The sequence below is a fragment of the Nasonia vitripennis genome, chromosome 4 (assembly GCF_009193385.2).
Source record: "Nasonia vitripennis strain AsymCx chromosome 4, Nvit_psr_1.1, whole genome shotgun sequence".
Taxonomy (NCBI): domain Eukaryota; kingdom Metazoa; phylum Arthropoda; class Insecta; order Hymenoptera; family Pteromalidae; genus Nasonia; species Nasonia vitripennis.
Window position 1 is genome coordinate 32,231,278 of NC_045760.1, and position 24,272 is coordinate 32,255,549.

Consider the following 24,272-nt stretch of genomic DNA (forward strand, 5'->3'; position numbering starts at 1 on the left):
CCTCTTCTTTTTTCTCCTGTCTCCTCTTCCGCTTACTGTCGTCACGACTCGAGGAAATCGATAATCCTTTGTGTGATTCAGCTCACGATGACATAATATAATAAACTCAAACATTCTGTAACAATGACTGCAAACTCGCGCATAATAACACACTGCAAAGCAAAATCAACCCGGATCTCGGGAAAACCGCGCAGGTAACTTCCCGACCACCGGTCGATAATCTCCGTTTCGCGATCTCTCCTCGCCGCTTCTGTCCTGTCTACATGCGACTAACGCGTAAATACAGTCGGCCAAGTGCGTCTCAAAACAAACACGTCTAGTCGCCGAGTCGCTGCGTATAATCGTGGTCAGTTTCACGTCCGCCGCTCTTGGCTCGGACTCGCGCAGCAATAATTTCGGGCCGGGAAAGCTCTCCCAGGCGAAAAATACCGACCTTGCGCGTCAACACACTCACACATCTTTGTTACTGACGTGGCTTTTTAAATAAATCGTCCCGAGCCGCTGGTCAGTAACGTGTCGCCGGTTCATCAGTGCAGACGCGTGAGCGGAAATACACTTTTCGATTCTCGCGATCTTCTTCCTTGTTTTCTCAGGAGTTTCTTCAAGTATACGGATATAATAGGTGACTATATCGAAGCAGGAGCTCTCAGTGAATAAGAAGAGGATATCGAACCAGCAGCGGTGAGCAAAGTTGTGATTCCCGGCTAGTACATCTTCTATCATTATAATACCTCCTACCGAAAAAGGAGTAAATAGAAGTGTTTTGCTTATACACAGTGTTTGTCATATCGAACTTCTTTCGGATATTTTTCAGCGGCAATATATATCCGCGCGCGCGCGGGCTTTTCGAGCGCGCGGAATCGAGTTTGAAGAGAGCGTTTTTCACGTGCGCTGAAAGTTTGCCGAAGAAAAAGCAATCAGAGGGAATTTGCGACTCATTGTGCAGTGTAACAAACCGTTTCCGGGCATTTGTTCGAAAATCGAATAGACAGCGCTATATCGTTTCTCAAACTTTTCCGATGCGAAACGTATATACAAGAAAAATCCGGAGAGCGAAAGAGAACAATCGTGAGCGAGTGTGTAACGCATGGAATGCACGTATGGCTATTTACGTTATTACACACGCGTATGCACTTTTCCGCCCAAGATCGGAATTCCGCCAACTGGCGGTAAAAAAGCTTCGGCGGAAAACATCCCGCTTAAACGTAGTTGGAAAAATAAGCTTTTTTGCGGTACCGCCTAGTCGGCCTTCGTTGCGCAACGCGAAGACTCGAGAAAAGCGCGGAACTTCGCGAGCGAAACAAAATAAAACCAAACTCTTTCCTCAAAAAGCTCCTTACCAGCTATTTCCGTCTCGCAAACTTCCACTCGACTAGCGCAGCCTATTATCTTACAGAAAATTATTTTCGTCCGTGAATTACTTCCCCTCGAATAGCCGCGAAGTAACACCGCAGTAAATAGACCCTCCAAGACGTCGCTTTAGGGTTATAGGTGGTAAACGAACCTCTGCAACAAAAGAGGATTTGTTCAAGTTGACCTCCGCGCCAAAGCGAAAGCAGCGCCGAGAGAGAGAGAGAGAGAGAGAGAGAGAGAGAGAGAGAGAGAGAGAGAGAGAGAGAGAGAGATCATTTGCTAATCCAGGCGTGCGAGAAAGAGGGACAGAGAGAGAGAGAGAGAGAGAGAGAGAGAGAGAGAGAGAGAGAGAGAGAGAGAGAGAGAGAGAGAGAGAGATCATTTGCTAATCCAGGCGTGCGAGAAAGAGGGACAGAGAGAGAGAGAGAGAGAGAGAGAGAGAGAGAGAGTAGTTGCAGCGTCGAGTGCTATTTATAATCCCCGAAGGAACTTGGCCGAGAAAGAGCACATGGCTCATACGCGACGATTCACACGTATGTGCGTGTCTCGCTGAATGAGTATGCGCGAGTTTATGTTTGTTTTGCTATATTTGCGCGAACTGCGCGCTGTGACAGATCGGCTGTATGAGTCAGTGCGCGAGAAGCTTTATTTTTCTTTTTGAGGTAAATGGGTAGCGCGAGTTTCTATGTAGAGAGAGTGTGCAAGCAGTGGATCCGAAGGTGTTGGGATTGGAATATTGGAGAGTCTATTCGATGGATCTTTTTCGCTGTGTGCCTTGCTGAACGCTCGATCTCCGGCTGAAGCTGAAATTGAAAAACTTCGACGCAGCCTTACGCTCCCCCGATCCTAAATTATTTGAAATTTCCTCAAAACGCGTTCAAACGATATTGCTGGGAAATATTAGAGTGATTCGAGTAATTTTTTTTTAGATCATAACATTACGCCTAATACAGTATAGTACTATGCTTATCATCACCAACAGCAATTAAGCTAATCGTCAGGAGGCTTGGCCGTCTGTCAAAGTTTTTGGATGACAAAGTATTTTTCTCGAAGCGTAACGCTCGCGCGCAAAAAAAATGTAATCTCAAACTCGTTACGCCAGCACATCACGCTATTTTAATCACTTTGCTCGACGAGAAGCTACCACAAGACGGAAATTAATGTACGAGCGACTCCTTTGCGGCACGAGCTTAATTCGAATTAAAACGAACGCGATTATCATAATGTCATAGCTGCAGCCGAAACTTGGCACCATAATAATCCCCTCCTTCTGTCACGAGAAAAAAGAAAGAGTTCGCTTCTCGCAGCCAAAAAGCTCGAACCAGTGGCGCAACGAAACAAGTCGAGGATTTTTCACTGCGGATGCGCACGCTTGACTCTCCTTCTCGCTTGGTGGAGCAAGTTCCTTTCCCCAGAGGAGGAAAAGGGAACGAAAGGATGAAAAAATCACAGTATTTCAATACGTGATTAACAACAAGTAATGTCGTTATTTAAATGAATCTACAAGTTTACACGTTCACGCTTTTAGTCCTCGTGCGAGAGGCGAGAATGCAGCGGCATAATTCGGATAATGATAAGAGGGTGTCCTCCTGGTTGGCCTGATTAAAATAACATGATCCAGCTCCTGGCTTTGCGCTTTCCTTGAGCCCGAGCTTGCGCATAATAATTCACAGCAGACAGCAAAACTCTAATATACTTTTCCAGACACGCGTTTGCGCCGAGCGTTTTATCGCCGGTGTACAACTCGTTTGAGAGCGGCCTTCGATAATGTCGCTCGTTTGTTAGGCCAGAACGATTATGCTCAGAAATTATTTGTTCGTAGCTTTCATCAACGTGGAATTCAAGAGCTGAATTTTTCCGCAAGCTTCGCTCGCTTGTTTATCAGAGCTTTTTCGTTCGCCTTGGGAATAGTGCCAGAAGCTCCTCCTCATTTCGATGCAGCTCGGAAGCGTTTTCGCGTATCGAAAATCAAGCGATTCTTTGGAATACACTGAATCCTCGCTTTCATAATCCCGTATAATAAAGCCGTGATGCAGACCGCGCAAGACGGGCGAGTTTTTCCGGGCCGACGTGACGCAAACAAGCGCTCGCGGATCTCTTTCCGCGATTGTTTACTATGCAAAGAAGTCGTCCCCCGTTTACCACTCGTACGTTATTCCTCGCAAAAAATAGTCTTTATGACGAGGAAGAGCCCCGTGAAATTCGGGAGCATAGAACAGTCAAATGAACAGAGGCTAAATGAGCACTGGGGTAATCGACGGAGACGTGCATGGTTTCTTTTTGAGGTGTGATGGGTATCGCGGTCGAAGGTCATTCATCCAGAATTTCACCAAACGTCTCAATAAAACGGGTGCGATGCTTTGCATTTGCCGAGTAGACAGATTGTCTCATTTGCGACGAGGTGAACGGTCAATTCAATAAGCGAGCATTGACTCGACTGCAGAGCTGACAGGCTTGTACAGCTGGCGGTAAAATATGTTCCGAATGTACTCAACAAAATCAGCTCGGGTTCATACATCATTTTCGAAGTAATTTATGTTTCTCCAGCTCGCGCTCAGCGATAAATCTAACGTCGGCCGCTTCGTAAACGCCCATTGTTGAATAAATAATTTCATCAATAACAAGCGCAGTGTAAATATTTAAATGTTCGCAACAACAAAAGAAAAACAAGGAAAAATTTCATCTTGAGAGGAAAGTCTAAAATGATGGAAAAATACGGATTCGCGTTTGCACAGCGTGTTCCGAGCTAATTTCGTCCGCGCGTCCGGAGAACGCTCTCTATACAGATATAGACGCGTTGCGCACGCACATACGTGACTTATTCAACGTTCGTGTTCGATTCTTGTTCGCCGTATCGGGGCTGCGATTTATGCATTCATTAGATTCGCTCGTACGCTTACACAAAGCCGCAAAAGTCGAGCGCGTATGAATTTCATTTAATCGCAGTCGTTGTTACCGCATGTTTTCCGATTTTCTGTTCGCTGCGCTTCGGTATTGAGAAAGTGGATCGAACCGAGAAGTATTGATTTACCGCGCAACTTCGTTTTGAGAAAAGAGAAAAAAACTAATCTTAGGATAGCGCCTCCGCGACACTCGCAGCGAGAGCTGTTTATTATTGTAATTTCAAAGTTCCAAACCCTCTTTCATTCCGCGCAGATAAACAACGAGAAAAACTTTTTATTATGCCTCCCACTCTACTTCTCTCTCTTCATATATGCAAAGCCGTATACGAGTGCAAGCGAGCGCAAAAAAAGACACGGAGGAGAAGAAGAAGAAGTGCGACGAAACTCGTCGGCAATAAAATTTTCAATGTCAATTCCAGCAACTCCTCTCTCGTCCGAAAATACGAATAGCAGACGCACACACATGCGAGAGAAAGAGGAGCGCATTTGAAACTGTATCCTTTTCGCGCGCCGCTACTCGCGCGAGCAGTATAGTATATAAGCCCCAGCGCTCCACACGTACTTGAAAACGAAATAAAGAGAGAAAGACACTCCCGCGTGTTTGCGCTTTTATGCGAGCGTACAGTATACGCGAGATACAGGCGAGCGATATTTTGCATGTACCGGTGTGGAATAACAATCGATGAAGGAATTGGGAGAAAAATTGAAAAGCGAGATTGCGCCCTTGAAATTTTCATTTCTGTTTCTAAACAACGCGATATCTTGAAGCGCAGAGGTGCGAGCTTGCAGAGTAATAACTCAGTATTTTTCCGCGAGATATCCTGGAAATGAAGGATCAGCTGATCGGAGGCCACTCGCCGATAATGCTAAATGGCTAATATCCGCGTATCTCGCCGTTGGATATAGCTGCCATTTACCGTGGGAAGCTCGGCAGCTGCAGACGCGGATAATGAAAAGCCCGCGCTAGCTGCTCCTCGATTTATCAGCTTTATCGCCGGTGTCGAGCTTTTTCGCGAGATGCGCGCGAGATTTCGCGCGAGCTTGCAAATAGAGGGGAATTTATCAGCCTGCTGAAGAAGCTTGCAAATATGAAAATGTTAGGGAAAAGCTGGCTTGTTGCGAGATTGAGTGTATGTTTTGCTTTATTAAATTAATAAACGTAGACAAGAACAGCGAAAGACTAGCAGACTCGGAAAAAATTGATAATTAATCCGTGAATCGAGAGATGTACTTTTTCTCACCAGCCGTGCGCACACGTACACGACTGCATGACCGTCTCCGCATACGTGCGACGAGAGATCGACCTTAATGAGATGGGCACGTGACTCTCGAAGACGAGAACTCGGCCGCGAAGTTCGTAATTTTTTTCCCTGCGTGCGAACAAGTGTCACCGGCGGCGCGAGAAATTCAACGTGGAAATAAACAAGCGCCGAGCGCTCGGGTCCGTCAAGCTTGTCGGATTATAATGAATAAAGTTTCGCCGGAGCTGAGGACAAGCCAAGGCCCTCGGCGGCTTTTTTCTCCCTTTCTCTCTCCTCTTTGTATACGCATCAGCTTCACGGATGCTCCGAGAGAGCGAAACAGGAAGAAGGAGAATTATTACGAAATTTTGTGTAACGTTGCGGTGAATTTCCGAAAAATCAATCGGCGAACCGAGGAATTTCGATTGAAGTTACGAGGTGAATATTACCGAAATTTTTCAGAATCATGAAATCAATAACATTATTGGAAATTCATCCCCCAGCGAATTCCCAACGGGTATATTACGCCTCGCAATGCTAATTGTGTTTGCTCTTACTTATTGCAATCCTCGGGGCGAGAGCTGACGGATTACGATATGAAAGTGGATTATTAAATTCCTCCACGGGGAAAAAATCACCCTGAGCGTCTCTCATCATTTCATTTCAATAAACTCGAGTTTTCCATTCTTTCAAAGAGAATTAGAGATCGGGAGGCATCCGCGAGTCGTGATTTATTAAGCTCTGATTACACACACATACATACGCAATCGATAAGCTCAGGGAAAATGTCGAGCGTAATCTGAAGAGGATTGCTCTATTAATTAGGATTAACGCTTCTTACAAGCAAACACAGTGTGTTTTCATTGCGAATATATAAGCGGTAATATTCCACTGCGAGATTTTCTCTTCAAACACGCCGCGAGAGTTAATTCGTAAACAGACACCCGCGCGTCGGGCTAAGTACCATGCATATGCATGGAAGCTGATCACTTTTCTTTAACATGCGAAGTTCCGCCGAGCCATTATATCACTTTACGTGTGATAAGGATAGAGCTATGACTGATAGCTGCGCGAGGAAGAGCAATTTTCTGAGTTGTAAAAGAGCCAACCCAATCATTAAAGTACCAAATTGATCTTAGCAAACTACAAAATTGCACTACTTACGCTAAAATTGGACAACAGATTTTAAAAATCACCAACTACCAATAAACACGCCCAAAAATAGTCGACTCCGCAGCAGCGGCGTCGGGGATATGCAAAGAGATGACCTGGTAATAATGCAAGTCTTGCCGGAGATCCCTCGGGACATCCCCTACTTCCATCACCCCCACCTCTGTGCCGAACCAACTGCAATTCGCTCTCGTCGATGCGTAGTGCGCGGGGGTTGGCGAAAATTTGCATTGCAAAATTGAGAGTGAGAGAGACGAGGAATGCGTGAGAGTATAGCTCGAGCGTCTTATATAGTCGCTTGAATATCGAGTCTAGAGAGAGAGAGAGAGAGAGAAGCTTAGCTGAGAGCTTTTTGAGCTTTTTTCCATTCTGTAACGAATTCGACGTTTTCCTTGATTTTAAAAGATCGGAACAATATCAGTCAACGCTTCGTGTGTATTATGACGTTCGGGAATTCAATTTCGAGCAACTGCAGCTAAAACTGACGTCGCCTCATCGCTCACCCGCGCCAGCAGGCCATTTTTGGTCTGACTCGTGTGCAACTCCGTTGAAAAAAAATGACACTTCCGAAAAATTAGCGAAATCTCAAAGCGATCCAATTGCGCGTCGTTGTCGTCGTTAGTTACGTCAGCGGCGACGACAAGTTGATATAGGCCGACGACGAGAAAGAGTTTTCGCGCTGAGGTAGCCGAGTTAAACGAAGCGGCAATCGCTCAAACTTCACCATTGTCTAATTATAGACACGGAAGAGCAGTTCGAGTTCGCATGCTCTCTGCTTTGCCATTTCTTCTTCTGCTGCTGCTGCTCTGCGAGCGTCGCGAGTCGTTAAATTTATTAGCGAATGGTGTCGACTCGAAAGCACTTTTGGCTGTGGAATAGTCGTCAGAACCGGTTTAAAGTTAATCAATCCAATCGATCCGAAAAATATGAATTTTTTCCTTGAATCGTAAAAGTCAAAACTATTATCTATAAACTTAACACGTGCGGAAGTCACGTTTAAAGTTCGAGGCACACATTACCGACTATATAAACGTGTATTGCGCCGAATTGGTTTATTTTCAGTGTGGACATAGATATGCGCGTCATGATATAGCGACAGCGCATTCGACGACTCGCAGCAAACATTTTACAAAACTCCTCCTGTTAAGAGAACTTACGCAGAGTTATGCGCCGTTTTTAACTTTATGAAGTTCCCGTCGAAGCACTTACAAGTTTATGTAACCCGAGAGCTAACGATTGCGCAATCTAACAGCGCGAAAAGTTAACATTACTATTCGAAAGTGAGAAAAAAAAGAAACTCGTTCGACGTTTGAACATAATAAATTACTTCCAAACACGAGGAAAAAAGGGGGAAATTTACACTCAATTGAGCGAAAAAATCTTTTCCGCCTGGAAAGAAAATTCCTTCGCGTGAAACCTATCGAGAAATCAGAAGGTTGTTAATGATTAAGTGCATCTATTAACTACCGTCGCTATTCTTATTTCCCGCCTTTTTTCCCTCTTTCTCGCGAAACTTGCCTCCGCCAGGATTTTATCTCGGAGCGTTCTTAAGTAAATCGAATTTCGCGGAGGGAACGTCGCTCCGGCGCTACAGCAATTCCCGCGAGTAAGGAGTTCTGGCAGTTCAGTAATTAATTACATGCCTCCTTTCCGGAGATACTTCTACCTCCTGTGTAGTCTGCAGGGATTGAATATGTATACTTACTTCGCGTAACTCGACGCTTATTCTTTAAATTAGCCCCTGCAACCGGCGAATTAAAGCTCGCCGCGGAGCAACGATTGCGTGCAGTTACTGCTGTAGGGGCTTTCCTTTCGAGAGACGCCGACGGTTTCTAATGGAAAATATGATTTTCTTCTTTCAGAATCTTACCGGAAATTTGACTCTACAGCCATAAGTATCCTTGAAAGCTCTCTGAATTTCGCATTTCATCGACTGCGCATATTTCATCAATTAATTCGCGCGAGCGTCGATGCATCAACGAGCTCTCGACTCCTTTTTTCAATTAAAAACAATTTCTCCTATTCAGTCCCCCTCTCTCCGCGTAAAAAAACGCACGAAACAAATCGCCGTGGAAAGAACTCGATATCTCTTTCTCTTTCACTCGCGTCCACACCAGCACCCGCGCGGCCTCTCGCCCCCGAAAAAAAGCAACGCAAACATCAGCGAACGCGAAAATACGGAAACTCCCGGTAAATTTAAAAAAGACTCCGCGATGCGAAAGCGCAGCGGCGTTTTTTTTTTTTTTTTTTTTTTTTTGCAGCCGACGGAACAATCGAGAACGTGCGCGCGAGGCTATATCGGTTGATCGGCCGAAAAAGAGGCGGGGAAATGGATTTTTTGCTCGGCCGTTAATTGCCCTTAACGGCGCCCCGAGTAATCCCCGCGTCCGGATATTGCGCGCGTCGATAGCATCAATTGAAATGCAAACACGCGCGAGAATAGGCAAAGCAAGAGGGCCGCGAAATTTCCCGCGAGAATATATCGAATTTCCACTGAAAAAAGAGCGCATTCCAGCAGTCTTTGATCCCGATAATTCTCTCCTGTTTCGCTCTCTTTGCCGGTAGATCGATCGAAAATTTCACACGGCTGTAAACAGAAGCAGAGAGAGAGAGAGAGAGAGAGAGAGAGAGAGAGAGAGAGAGAGAGAGAGAGAGAGAGAGAGAGAGAGAGAGAGAGCAGCGACGCTATCTGAGACAGGCGACGATTAGCAGCAGCCTCAACACAATACCGCAAGTACAGTTGCGTCTCGCCGCTAAGTGATAGATAGCATTCGGCTTTCCCCGTGGCTAATAAACACCTGAGAGCAGTTTCCTCCGGTGTGCATCTGTATAGCGTGTGTATATCATGCGCAAAGCGTGTATACACTCCGCGAGGTCTATAAGCCTTGGCATTAGAGCGACTGTCTCGAGGTTTATGGAGGTGCGAAAATTTTCCGTTGTAAACGCGAGCTTTTCTCTTCTCAAATATGCTATGTGTATTATAGTGTCTTTTGGAATTCACACTGATATCGTGTGCACGTGATCGAGGTCTCGAGAGCGGCTTATCAGGTCGTGACTGGGGGAGTGTTTTCGACGACCGAAGACTATGCAATTTCGAGGAGCTGTCGAGCGATTTTGACGGCTATGACGTTATTTCAGGAGGAATTTTCTCTTATCGGGGAGTGATCGAAGTCGACTGGTATTAATAAATCTAGGTTTGATAAGTGTTCTTTTTATTATTTGAATATATTGAATGACGCAAGCACTCGATCGTGCTGAAATCATAAAAATTATGTAATTTTCGTTCGTGTATGTTTTCATTTTAATGTTATTCAATTATTTCTCATCTTCTTCCTGGAGGTTAACTTTGCAATAAATGAATAATTTCCGCAAATCATTTATTTATGCTCTTCGTGGACAACATTTGGCTTCCCAGTTTCCTCAACAATAACATCGACTACCGTCCGATGCACATACGTCAATGGCATATCTCCCAGATTTTATCGTCGCTCTCGAGATAAGACTCGAGATAAGTTCAGTCTCGTGCCGCGCGAATGCATTACTTTTTTTCAAGTGTGATTCACCGAACATCACTCAACACATATCACGAATAGTTCGAAATTTTTTAAATAGCACAATTTGCGATATCTTATAACTAAAAAAATTGTTATCTATAAACTTTACATTGGTACGCTATGTCGCCACGAGTTCCCTCGACGACTATCCATTTAACCATACATACACTTACCCAACCGTGATTGTCCGCCTTTCGGTCGAAATACAGATTTTCCGCTCTGTCAAGCTCTAAAAACGAATATCTTATACGCCGATCGTGTGCTGAATCAAGCCCGCGGGGCTCAGCTCAATATTTGCTGAGTAATATACTGTCCGAGAGCGCACTCTAACTAATATTGACATTTATTACGAGAAATTTTTGTAACACCAATAACGGTTATACTTCCCGCGCGAAAATAGCCATCAGCGCTCATATCGATAAAGCATCTGCTTGTTCAATCGACCACAACGTGGAATAACCGGGTGGTACCTCTCGAGCATGTGCATAATTGACCCACATACTTCCTCACCTTCCAAAAAGAAAAAACGAAAAAAAAAACAAGTAACTCCAAATTCGAAACGTCTTAACTACCTCTGCGTCTTATCAGCGGCTATCACCTCGACGGCACACATCCGTACCTCGTGTCCAGCAGCCGAAGCTTATAACCTGGAATTGACGTAAGCATACACAGAGCGATCGCGAGGCCGATAAGCCGTGCGCAGTGGCTACTTAGATTATCGGTTGACAATCGTCCAGCGCGCGGGAACTTGACTGGCTTTACTCGGGCCGTCCGTCAGCAGTCGGCAGCGTATTGTACCAAAGTACGCATCGATCCTCGCCTCTCTCTCTCACTCTCTGTGTTGTGACGGCCGTATACTGCGTCTTGTTTGTTGTTCCTGCCGCGGACACACGATCATCGTCATGGCGGAACGCGCCGCCAATGGCACCGGCTCCTGTGAGTATATAATTTATCGCCGCATCTGCTTTCACGCGCGGTTATGCTTTTCCGTCCGTTTTCACGCGGGGAATGCTAACGAGTTTTCGAGAAACTCGCGGCTGGACCTGTTAGCGTCTTTTTGAAGCTCGTGTAAACATTCGCTCACCTTAAACTTGAAATCGCGATGCAGCGCTTCGTTGTCTCTTCGCGTGAATTACTGCACGTAAGCTGCTACTGCTGCTCTAATAATCGACACGCGAATGCGTCATGTGACCTTTACCGGTATACTGGCTCGTGTACATATACATGCGATTTACACAAATACGCTCTATTGCATTACGGCGTACATGTATACTTTTTTAGCGGAACATACGTTTTTACCGGAATCAGCATTCGCGTTGGGTTTCGCATACAGTGCAACAGTGTTTATAAGATATTCAACGGATTTTTCAACCCGCTGTAAGCAAAATCAGGTTATGCAAGCAAAATAAACAACAATATTGATGGACAAGTTCGGAGCAATTGTTCAGGTTTCCGAAGGCTATTGTTGCCACTTACACTCGATATCTCAATCGTCGCTCTAATTGTCAGTCGATTATCGGCACAAAGCCGTTTGTTAACTCGTTTTACATCCGATACAACAACGCGCGTGTCTCTCTCGTCCTGAACTTGACTGTACATACTATTATATTTCCTTCACAATCGCGACGCTTGAGTTTTAATCATAATGGATTATTAATTACCCCGCTCACGCGCCAACCTGTTCTATAAATCGCTGGCAAACAATTTTTTTCTCTCGGCCCCTCTCGTCGCGCGCGTCCTCTATTTATAGAAAACTCGCTCGTGCAGCGCGATGTATATTTTACGCGCTTTAATTAATCCGTCGCTTTTATTTAGCTTCTCCGCGGGACGTTATAGCAGCGTTGAAATATGCGCGAATATCGAGAGAGCCGGTGAGAAAAAGCGCCGCTAATTGCAGCCGTTCACATGATCAATTAAATCCCTCGCAAAAACAAGCGAGTAAACCTTGAAGACAATTGCCGCGCTATTTTTAGACGCGCGAAGAAGAGTGCATAAGAGAGTCGGGGAGACCACGTGCTGATGTCTGACGGGGTAAACAAGCTCACCACGTGTCGTGAGAGATTTTATGGAAGCCATCGAGCTGTATCGATTCGATTCCGAGAAGCTTTTACCGATATTTTCAGAAAGTCTCGTTAGAAATCTCTTGACGAAACGATCGTAAAATTAGACCGGGAGAAAAGCCCAGAAGGTTTCTCTAAGTGCAGCCGGCTTTAAATTTACGCCAAACCGCGCCGCTCTCTCTCATGCAACGTAAGGAAACAGCAGCGCGTACATATACATAAATCGCGAAAGATGTTCCGGAAGCCGGCGAAAAACGAGGCAGAGGTGCACGGATGAAAAGAGTCGGCGGGACCGGTTTATTTGTAGAAATCGGATTGCGGAAAAAAGTACGCGCAACCGGTCACATCCTGTTATAAACGACGAGCGCGCCGCGATCGAGTGCGCTGATATCGAATGCAATTATACGCGCCGGCTGATTGAGGTGAAGACGCGGGGCTATTTTTAGCCGGTCGCGTGTATGCGGATCGCGCTGCTATTTATAAGATTCGAAAGTTCAAAATTCCGCAGCGGAACTGAAGCGCGTCGCGAGTGAATTAACACCTCCAGACCAGGTATTCCGCGCAAGCACAAACACGCGTACATATAGGCCTAAGGCACTTGTCCACCTGACGCGAGATCTGATCGATCATCTGCAGGCCGCGAGTCGTAACTCACTCGAGAGACTCGGAGGAGTTAATGACCCTCCCTAGGCGCGGTCATTGGCGCCTCGCGTCGTCCCGTGTAAAAATGCTGTTTGCCTTGCTGATGATGCGTCTTTGATTGGATTGATTTCTCCGGGGAGCCGAGGGTTGTTTTTCCTCGATGTGTGATGGATTCAAGGCTCGACTGATGATTGGAGATATGGTTTTGTAATCTAAGGTATACCAGCTGGTAGAAACCGATTCTTTGCCCATTGCGCACATGTGGAGTGTAATGAAAGTGTGATGAATGTCCCGGTGAATTATCGTTAGGTTAGCATTTATTTTTATGATAATGGATTAGTCATCCTGCATTATTCAGCGCCATAGGTGTTTCTCCGCTGTTTTTCATAATGGACAATCAAAATGATTAATTCCCTCGCTCGGTGTGCTAATTAAGGAAAATTCTCGCTTCGGACATTTATCACTGCGTCGTTATAAGAGCTGTACGCTTTTTATGTCGCAATTCAACAGTGAATACATACAGTTTTTTTTACTCTCGACCGCACTGTTATTAATTTTCTTTGTTATTAACTGTTAGGTAATAATCTTCTCATGTATACGAACAATACACGAGGCATGTCGCTCTGATACGAGCATCAGAAACAGCTCTCTGTAGGACAAAAAGTAGGAAAACGAAGGATAATCTCGCGGGGAAAAAAGTTGGGAAACTTTGCCGGGGAAATTAGCGCTAAATATATTCAGGAATAATGAATAGCAGCACTGGGGAATTACGCGCGACGGCGCGCGCAATTTAAAATTACAAAAACGTTACAATAATCCTTTATTCAAGGAACTTTGCCAGATACAAGGATGAATGGCAATGTCCGAGCATTAGTGCACGACTTTTACACGCCATCATCATCAAGTACAGAGAAGAAACGGGACTATACTTCTCGCATTCGAGCCGATCGACCCAATTTTTCAGCGGCACATGTTTGCTCTCCACGTGCGAAATTGCGAGCTTTGTACCAGTCCGGTTAAACTTGAAGCTTTGTACCCGCGTCTCTCGTTATGTGCGCGCACGCGTCTATTTACCCTGGCTCTGCGTAATTAATTAATTGTGCGGGATTAACCACTTTGATTAATTAAGGGGTGGATTCGGTAATTAATTACCCTGCAGGCGGGTGGGTGGGGGGAGGGGCTCAGTGCCGAAAGTTCGCTCTCTACGCAATGCTAATTTTGCAAATATGATTACCGTCATTTCAATTTCTCGTTTACTCTGCAGGCCCGAGCGCCCGGGCATAATTAAATCCGGTGAGAACGACGCGCATTCGAATAAGCTCGTAATTTTTGCCAATTAGGGTGTCTCTTTCGCCGCTATGTTTTTTGCAAGCATACGATTTCGAGCTTTTGGATCATATAGGGGCATCGTGAGGAAGGCGCTTGCGCGAGAGAGAATTACCTGTAACGCCGTTGATTCGACGCGTGAAAATCGCACGAAGCATCGATGAAATTTCGCGCTTCGCTTGTTGTGCACAAACCGAAAGCCGCCGTATACGTTTGTTTTCAAACGAAGCGCGCACGCGCTGGAAATCCATCTGAAAATCAGCAACACGAGAACAAAAACTCCGAATCTGCACACCCCGACCTACTCCCGCCTGCGGATTTTCCCCGACACCTGTTTGCTCTCTCTTCCTCTCTCTCTCTCTCTCTCTCTCTCTCTCTCTCTCTCTCTCTCTCTCTCTCTCTCTCTCTCTCTCTCTCTCTCTCTCTCCCTCGCACTATTTTCGGTCGGCCGCGCGAGAATCACCCCTTTCCGCAACGGCCTGTGTTTATACACCCGGTAATCGTTCATTAAGCGGTCGCGGTTTTCGCGGTAGACCCGGACATTCCGCGGAAGCATTGCGCGCGCACAGCTATATACGTATACATGTTTGCACAGAGAAGGACACGAAGCTGTGAAAAAGAACGGGGCTGGAATCAATAAGTGTGTGTGTGTGTGTTTGTGTGTGTGTAGTTGCGGTTGATAATTTCCGGCGCCAGACAATGATTGAGCGATGAGTTTTGAAATTCACGCGCGTTTTGTGATTAATGACGGGATTATGGCGGGAAAGAGATGAGATTTTCCTTGGACGCTTGATGTGCAGCGCACGTGCGACGGGGATGTAAATAGTGCTGGGAAAATAGAGACGCGACGATTGTGTGATTATTCTGAACCGATTGCTTTTTGTCGAGATGATGGGATAATTATTTTTGCATTATGGATGTCGTTGGTGATTTACATAACGAGGATGTTTTTTTTTGTCGTGTCGCGCGTGGATTAGTACTTTGTTTTCAGTCGCCTTTGTGCCGCATTTCGCGTCGGTCAAATCGAATTTTTAATCAACAGAAACTCGCAGGATTCGCGGATCAGCTTTTTTTATTCGAAATTCACGGTTTTCTGGGTAGATTTTTGAGGTAGATCCCGAGTTAGCTCGCAACTCAATCCCTCTCTTAACGAAGAATCGCATGGTAAGGAGGCACTTCATTTACCTTTATTACGAGAGCCAAAAAAATATACAGCCACATCACGCATTTGAAAAACATCAAAGGAGCCGCACGAAATTTCGCATAACACTCTCTCGGCACAATCAAAGGCGCTGCAGCTCTCGTTGCACACATACTATGTCCGTCGCCGCGCCTAATTACAATCGAGGAAAAGTAATCTCCCGAAGACTCCTGCTGTGATGCGAAGAATGAGATTGTGCATCTCCCGCGTCTTAATCACCGCGTATAAATTGCTCGCGAGTGTACACGTGCATTTCGGGGGGCGATAAAAACGTCGGACGAGGCAAAACCCTTATCCGGCGAGCTGGCGCACGAAAAAAGAAGCATCAGCGCGGAGTCGTTAAAGGAGAGACCGGAATCGCTGGAGTATCCGGTTCTGTTTTTGTTTTTGGGATAAGCAATTAAGAGGAGGCAATGCATTTCGGAGTGAACGTATATAAAAAAGCCTGTTGCGGAAATATGATCGCGAGGCGGATGTCGAAGGCATTGGAATAGCCATTTCGAACGTTCACCGGAAATCGATTCTCTCCGCGCGTTATTCGGAAATATCACGACGATGCGAAACGTTCCCGAATAAAACTCCGATAGACACGGTGATCCACATCTCTCTACCCCAGAGCGCGAGCGAGAGTAGACCCTTGACCTTCCGCGGCATCAGTCTCGCGGCGCGCGCCTGTTATAGAAACTTCGGGAAGGCTCTTTCTCTCGCACTCCTGGCACGGCGAGCTCTCCGACACACAGTGCAACGGCAGCATTGGACTCGCGTGTACCATCGTCGACGTTCCTCACTCGCAGAACAGGTCCTCGCTCGGCGGCGTACGGACACGCGCGTATGTGTACGCGTTTGTGTAGCCGCGCGCGCTTATATCCTTACGCTCTCCGCCTTTCTCGCCGCGCTTCTCTGCAGAAAAAGGTTAGAGCGGACATCTCTGTGCTCGCGCAGTTCAGCGAGTCTGCGCGGACGCCTGCGCGCTGAAAGAGGTGAGTGACTGTGTTGCATATATACCTATGTCGTGTGCTTTCGAATCGATGTGTGTGTGTGTGTGTGTGTGCGTGGATGACGCGCGTTCGTGGGTGAAGGGTTGAGGAGAGTAGGACAGTGACACTGCGGATCATTATTGTTGCCTCGAGAAAATTGGAGCGGGATGATGCGCGGAGTTTCCAGAAGGTGTAATGAATTTTCACCCGAGAACTGGATATGGATTAGAATATTTGAGAGATCGGGATCGGTTCACGTCATTCTTACGCGGCAGCTGATGAAATTTCACGCGGGATGTGGGTATCGCGCGGTTCTAGCCCATGAACGCACGACTCGTGGAGTGCAAGGTTTTTGAAACGAGAGAGAAGCTGAATCCGCGTGAAAAATAAAAGCGCGAAACGCTTAACCTACTTGAACGAGAGAAAAGTTGAAAAAATGCAGCCGCAGTGTAATCTTCCCGCGGAATTAAAAACGAAGGGAATCATCGTGTAATAAATTCGTTGCTTTATTATCTTAGCGACTCTTTGGAGTAGGTCATTGACCTAGCATTACACTTGACTCTGCGGAGATTCAGGCTTTCTTTATTAACTTTACTGCCCACCTTAACTCCTCCTCTATCTCATTATGGGATGCCATTTTAATCAAGGCGCAGAATGCAATTCTGTGCTTGAATTCGTTTTCAATATTTTCGAGGAGCAACTATCAGTTTTACAATCATTTCGAATACAAAAAAGAACTCTTTTGCCGAGCGATTCTCATTCATCGCTGAATCAGCATACTAATTTATCTCACAATTGATTTTCACTTTCTGCATTTCAAATTTGTTCCACATCCGCATTATAAGCTGGCTTCTTGCATATGCATGAACACATGGGGGCAAAAAGAACACAGCCGCACAGCTATAAAATAAATACGAGCATTTTTTACATTACCCTATACGCGCGCGTAGCTTCGAATCATAACGACTATGTGCGCGCTTCGCTTCTCTCCTCTTTTTCCAGCCCGTCATTTCTCCACATCAGTCTTGACACTTTTGCATGATCAATCGCGCGTTAATTATCGATCGCGACCTGTTGTGCATACGCACTCGCTCCGTTACGAAAAATAAAATTACCGGTACTGGTCGCCTTCAAGGACTTTCGCGAATGTGCGTAAGTATAAAACATCATTTCGCGGGCGAAAAAGGGCATGTGTATGGGTGAAATTACAAAAACAAACATTAATAACGCACGCGGATGTCGCCGCGTACAAAGTGCGACGTCCTTGGCAGACGCAGCGGAATATCCTTTTGAAAAGTTTACGTGTGCTAGCTGCCGTTGTGCAGCTCCGCTAAAAAATGAACGTCGTTCATATAACTCTGCAAATTCACCAGATCCTGTCATTGTATTTTTTTGTTGTTCAGTTCGGTGAATCTACGTCTGTAAAGAAGAAAAAATAACCGATCCTCCGATACGGCGCACTTTTGTCGCGCATCAGAATCGTAAAAAGTGGTTTGGTTACAAACTGCGTCATGGATCGTTATCGGCCGGCGATTTTTTCCGGGAGTTATTAATAAAATCTTTTTTACGAATCTCGATAAACATCGGGTAAATAGCTCCGGCTAGTTTTTCACTGCGATAGCACTCCGCGGACGTCGAGTCGCAGGTGAATGAAAAATATCATCGAGATTATTAAATGCAATTTCAACGCGATTGATTCACAGCCGACTATTATATAATCCGAGTATAAAAACGCGATAATTTTGCATCCTTCAATAAAGCATAATCAAGAAAACGCGTAAACCGGCGCATGAATAATTCGCATCAAACGCATAAAGATCTTTTTATGAAGCTTTACAACCGCCTCATTCACGCAAAGCGGACACGCCTCCTTTCGAGAAAAAAACTTGGATTCGAGTCCCGTGACTTGCAGTGCACACGAGGTAGCTCTCCTTTAAAAGAGTGCCAATGCACTCGAGGCGCGCGATCAACGAGAAAACTCGCGATTCCCCCATTATGCATTCTACCAGTCGGCGAAAAAAAGTCGAGCCGAGCCTCTCGCTGTCTCTATGACGACAGAGCGTTATCGCTCCCGACCGAACGTGACTCAGGCGTGATCGCGCGGACGAACACGTGACGCTCGTCTGCATATCCCCGTCTCCCTTTTTTTTTCGGTCGGCGCGAGCAAAACACTGCCGAGTTCGCGTGGGAGATGAGTTTTTTTAGGTCAATAAAGATCGTTGCGCTCCGAGGGAGTTTGTTGCTAATTCGGTTGTTTATTGTGGGGAGAATTTTTAAAACCTGGATTTTAGCTGTTTAAGTATGAGCTATTGACGCTTGGATTACTCGGGCTAAATTTAGAATCCTTTATATTTCGAGGTGAAATTTTGGAAATCTTCCTTCCAAACGAAATTCAGCCTTATTTTCGCAAACTTGTTATAGCTGAAATAAGTTGGAGAGTGCGCGTTGCAGCTACGGGAATTTAAAATTCTCCTCGTCGAAAGTTGAAAACTTATAGTGTCGTTGAATCCGACTTTTATTTCGCAGTTCGAAAATGGCAAGCCCGTTTTATTGTGAGGAATTTTTCGAGCGAGCGATATTCTCGAATCCCATCATTATTTACGGCGTGTGTTTTCGAGTCGCAGCTCTTGCATCCATTAATGGAATCTAATATCGCTGAATTCCATTAGCGCGGATACGATAAAAGATTTTCCATAAGCTCGACTAGCTAATAGACTGCTTGATTTTATATTCATACGCGCGAGTACAAATATTTGAGAGACCGCGCAGCTGCTGCTGAATCATCAGGAACACTGTATAAATTAACGTGCTTTGTGTCACGTACGAGGTAACCAGACCAGCGTTTGTTCGGGCCGCGTTTGTTAACTTTAATATTTAAATTATGTATTCGCGGAGCCGCAGACAAGTAAGCGTTTTGCACAATAACCGAAATTGAAACGTATAGTTTCTATGCAGGCGGTGACATTTTACTCCTGACACGCGCGCTCGGCTCTCGCGGAAGAATAAGTGCCACACTTTCCGCGTACAATTTAAGTCACAATTGTGTAGTCGACGGTGTGAAGAGCGCGTGCGACTGTCGGACAGTTAAAAAGAATTCGTCTGCGCTATATGCATGCGTTCGCTCTCGGTCTCTGACAGGCATTTTTTATCTCGGATGCGCGAGACGGAAAGGCGTTGAAATTTTTGCAACAATTTTGCGAGAAATCGGAATCAGAACGATTCGATTTTGTGGATATTTTATTGAAATGTTTCGAAAATATTAAGTCACCGTCTTCGGACGTTTCATTAACTCTTACAGAGTTAAAACATACCGAAAACAGGTATTTTCACGTCGATGCACGTTTCATTGAGAAAATACAGCTGTCTCTTTCCCATTACGTAACGGTGTCGCAGCACGTGACATTCAAAATTCGATGTTGGATTAGACGCCGTGGCAGACGCCTGCGTGAATCACCGAACACAAATCAAAGGAAGAATTTCGCATCAGTTTTTGCAAAAGAAATGTATTATTCCTTTGGCGTATCTCGGCTTTACGTGTTTTATTGGCGAATTTTTACGTGCACTCGAGTATAATAATTCATTGCATAGAGTCACGTTTACTCAAACTCGAATTGTAAACATGGATGCGGCTGTCTCCTCGTTTCATCAGCGCTTAAGCCACGTTCTTCGGTTTATACTCATGCGAATAAGTGAAATTGTTGTCTCCAAAAACAACATAGTATCCGCGATCTCGATTACTTTTTTTACTTAATAGCCATTTTTTGTTACAAACCGAATATTAATTGATAGCGATAACGCGGCGCACGTGAAATAGCCGCTGTTCTCACGTTGCGCAACGGGTGAAATAGCTGAACGACTTGTCGAAACCCGCGAGATAAATAGTCATCCGTCTCGCCGATATGAATGGGGCAAAAGGTCCGATTTTGAAAGAAATAAAGTCGAAAACTCTCCGCGCAAGGCGAAGGAAAAACTCCGAAGTTTAGAAAGAATTTTCGCAACGCCCTCGATAACTTCTCTACGGAAGGTTCCATCGTTCCATCGAACAGATTTTTACATAATCCTCACGGTCTCGTCGAGACGCGTATATTTTATTTCTACTACTCAAACGCTGTTATACACCGAAATATATAGTTCAACTGCACTAAAGGTTACACATTGTCTAGGCGGTAGTTAAGGGCTGCTCTATTCTCCAGCGTGAAATCTATTCGGTCTTTCGCGCAACAAAGCCGCGTGTTTTGACCAAGAGTCTTTGCGTTTATTAGCGCGACACGCGAGGATAGGTTAATATCGCGACGGGAATTTTGGCTCCGAGCCCGGACATCGAGGCTTTCCGGAGCGTCAATTTATGCGCGGGCTTCTGATGGCTTGTCACTTGATGGCTTTGCTCGTTACGCAAACGTCTGACATTTATACACCGTGTTCAGCATTTTATAAAAATTGAAATTCATATACAAAATGTGGCTGTCTCGTAGACAGTCGATAGAAGCGAATACTAAAATAGGTGCGTTGTAGACTTCCTTTTTTTCTGAATAGGTGAAATAATAAAAATATGAATATTCCCTTTTCACGTAAAAATGTCAAAATTTTCGCGAGCATGCTTCCATGGTCTGAACCAACGCATATCGTAATTAGTATTCACTTCAAAAACGATTTCGGCGTGTCCCGTGATACATAAGAGGCGCATTCCTCGGTAAATCCGCACCTGTTCAATGCGTCAAATCCTCGTGCCCGGGCGAGCAAAACAGGTGTGTCTGTTTCTCTCTCACCGGCATAATTCGTCGCGCATATCTGTCTCTCGCGGTATCCCCCCGCGGGCGCTTAATTAACGGCCGATTAATCGCGAAGAGTCACGAGACGCCGGCAAATATTTGCCGAGTGATTCCTGGCTGCGGCGAAACAAGTGCCGCTCGTTCCCCGCATACACGCACGTATCGCATCATGCATATGTATATATTTCAGCTGCAGCACGCGCTTGTTTGCTAGCTGTCTTTCTCCGCCGATGCGGTCTATCTCTCGCGGATGAGCATCAGCGGCAACGCACGCTGGCTGCACGTGCGTCGCGACTGTGCTCTCGGGTCGGGAGTCGAATTGAATAAGTTTTATTGGGTATTCGGTGCGGCTGTTTGCCTCGGCTCGTATACGCAGACACGAGGAAATATAGGCTTGAAAATCGACGGTTGAACTCAACCGATGATTCAATGTTCGAGTAGTTTTCAGATGTAGAAGCCTCATGGGAAAAGTACAGCGGGTTGAACAAACAAGCCGAGCTGTTTGCCTCAAATATTAGCCTCGTTAACGACACGGCAATTAAATAATTATTCGTCCTTTCAAGAGCTCTCTCTCTCTCTCTCTCTCTCTCTCTCTCTCTCTCGGCGGCGTTGAGTAATAGCTGCCGTCGAAATTTTCCAAGATTATCTCTCCGAATAAATTAGCACCGTCTACACATCGGCGATCATTGTTCGCCGATGCTCGTCAAACAGTCGCGGAGCCAAGATTTCGCGAACAAGAAGCTCGAGAGCAAATAGAGTTAACCAAATTAAAGGTCGTTAATGAAAAAACCCGAATTCATAATGAACTCGAGAAAAAATATCAGCTTAGCTGACGTGTAGCGCGAATAGAGAAAAAACTCGGTCAAACAGTATATGCACGAAGCACAATAAATACCCATCGCTAAGGTCAACCCGCGTAGATCCCAAAGATCACGTACACTCGAGCTTCGCGGTGATTTACAACAACAATCCCAAGCGCGGCTTCCCTTCCGCTCGCCTCCCCATAATTCTCCCCGTCCGATTTCTTCCTTCACTTCTTCTTCTTCGTCTCCTCAAGCGGCGTCCTCCTTTTTTCTTCTTCTTCGTCGCCGCGCGCGGAAGACGTGCGCGCACAGTAGCTTCCTCTTCCTCTGGAATTTCTCGCCTCGACAACGCGACCGAGCTAATGCAGGATAATCGCAGCGGAGGGTCGGACCGGACTTTTTTCGACGCGCCTGAACTTTCGCGATGCAGTTGCTCTCTCGCCGAGCAAATGGCTCATGCGGAGGATAAATCTTCGCCAAAGGATCTGCTTCTTACAGCAAGCGGGAATTTACGAATCGAATATCAGTCGCGTGGAGATTAAAATTAGCGGACGCTGCGAGACTGCGTCGAAAAATTCGGAGACGAAAGAGAAGAACAATGGAAAGACTCCGGTGGCGTTTTATGCGCCGTGCGAGAGAAAAAAGCAGTAGCAGCGGTATTAGCAGTATGGAGGGGCTGCTGCAAAGTTAGCCCTGCGCGGAGCAGCACCAGATGATTGGCTGTCTACTTTAACGTGCCATTTTTTCCTCTCCTCTCTTTCTCTCCGCGGGCTGGTTTCTTCTTCTCTGATGCCATCCTTGGCAAGCCTCCTACTTTTTTTTCGAGCGAAAAAATCCGCGCGCTGCACCCTAATGTCCATTGTTCGACGGTCGGTCGCTGACAATGGATTCGCCAGGGGAATGGAGATGCGAGGGAGTCTTGACTATCGAGCAGTCGCCGCCGTGATTTTTTTGTATGGGAAAGCTCGTTCGTGGGTTAAAGTTTCAGTCGCGTTGCTGATATTGTAAACAAGGAAAGAAGGAAGCGAAAAACTTTCACACGCTAAGAGTCACGTGTGTGTACCGACGCTCGCATATTCGCGCACGACGCCGGGCTTCTTATTAGGATCCGAGTAAACAAGTTTATTATCGCGTAAACCGGATTCGTCACTCGCGGTTCGAACGGCTTTCTGGCCTTGGCGCAAGTCCGAATTCTCTCGCGGACGCTTCGAGGAAGATCACGTGCACCAAACGCGAATACTCGAGTGTTTTCGTGTATAGTATAGTAACAGTATTTTGAATTTTTGATACACAGCGCGTCTGATCGGTTAGGAAATTCGAATCGCGTTCGAAACAGATTTTATGAGACCATTAGACCAGTGACTTATTGGATGAGAGTAAAATCGATTATCGAGTTTTCCTCTCGACGTTTTATAGCAATTTTGACCTTTGATGGGCGTGCATCCACGTCATCTCGTAATTATGTTTCAGGAAAAGCCGACTGTATTAATTTGCTTAGCCTTTTGATACAGCGCGTATATCTCTTCAGAATCTTTGATTCTGAAAATTGAATAAACTGCGTAAAGTCCCGCGAGCGATTCAATTGGCCGATTCCTGGTATTCAATTTGCTCTTCCTATACTACAGTATCTGCGCTGATGTCTCAATATCGAGGTTTCAAATGGAAACGATGTAAACGTTTAAAAAATTTGTCGAATAAAAATCCAGTTGTTCAGATGTTTCAATAACAGGAGCTCGATATTCATGTTGCCGCTGTGTAGACACTTGGTACAGAAAGTCGATATAACAATGAGCGTAGTGGTCTCTTGTGTTAGACAATCGTGAGAAAACATCGCATGTAGCGCTTCTAATTTGATGCGATTTTTTTGTCTTCATATTTTTGAGGATAAAAGACGAAGAAGCTTACTTCGACGTTTCTATCGGAACTAAAGATAAAATAATAATTATTTCAGTCCGCACAAAATTTAATAGTTACGTACAGTCATTTCTTCGAGTCGCCTTGAAAAACGCTTAAGTTTGCATGCGGCTTTAAACTAGCACATTTGCGTGTCTCACACAGAGTCACGAAGAGCGTGTCCAGTATTCCGTTGGGATCTGAAATGAAACGCAAAATCCGAAATGAATTTACAAAGGAATTATCTAGTACAATGCATCAAGCGCAAGCATTTGAAGATGATTTGTTTATGAATTACAGTTTTTTTAAGAAAATATAGTATGACTCAATATAGGCTCAGACGATAAGACTGTTTATTCAATTTTTGCATCCATAATCGC

The 24,272-nt window shown here is 45.4% G+C and overlaps 1 protein-coding gene across 3 annotated transcripts in view; it reads left to right on the plus strand.

Moving 5' to 3' along the window:
• Nucleotides 1–308: 308 nt before the first annotated feature.
• Nucleotides 309–24,272, plus strand: part of LOC100118567 (sodium-coupled monocarboxylate transporter 1) — a 37,829-nt gene continuing 13,865 nt past the window's right edge. The window contains exon 1 of one of the 3 annotated variants that reach the window (XM_003428057.5): nt 309–681. Coding sequence is in view for 1 of the 3 variants with exons in the window: in XM_001602452.5 (XP_001602502.1) it covers nt 11,124–11,157 (34 nt within the window). In the remaining 2 variants the exon portion in view is untranslated. Of the gene's footprint in view, nt 682–10,999; nt 11,158–15,465; nt 16,431–24,272 lie in introns of those variants that run through there. The other 2 variants (XM_001602452.5, XM_016989987.3) reach the window with 2 other exon arrangements.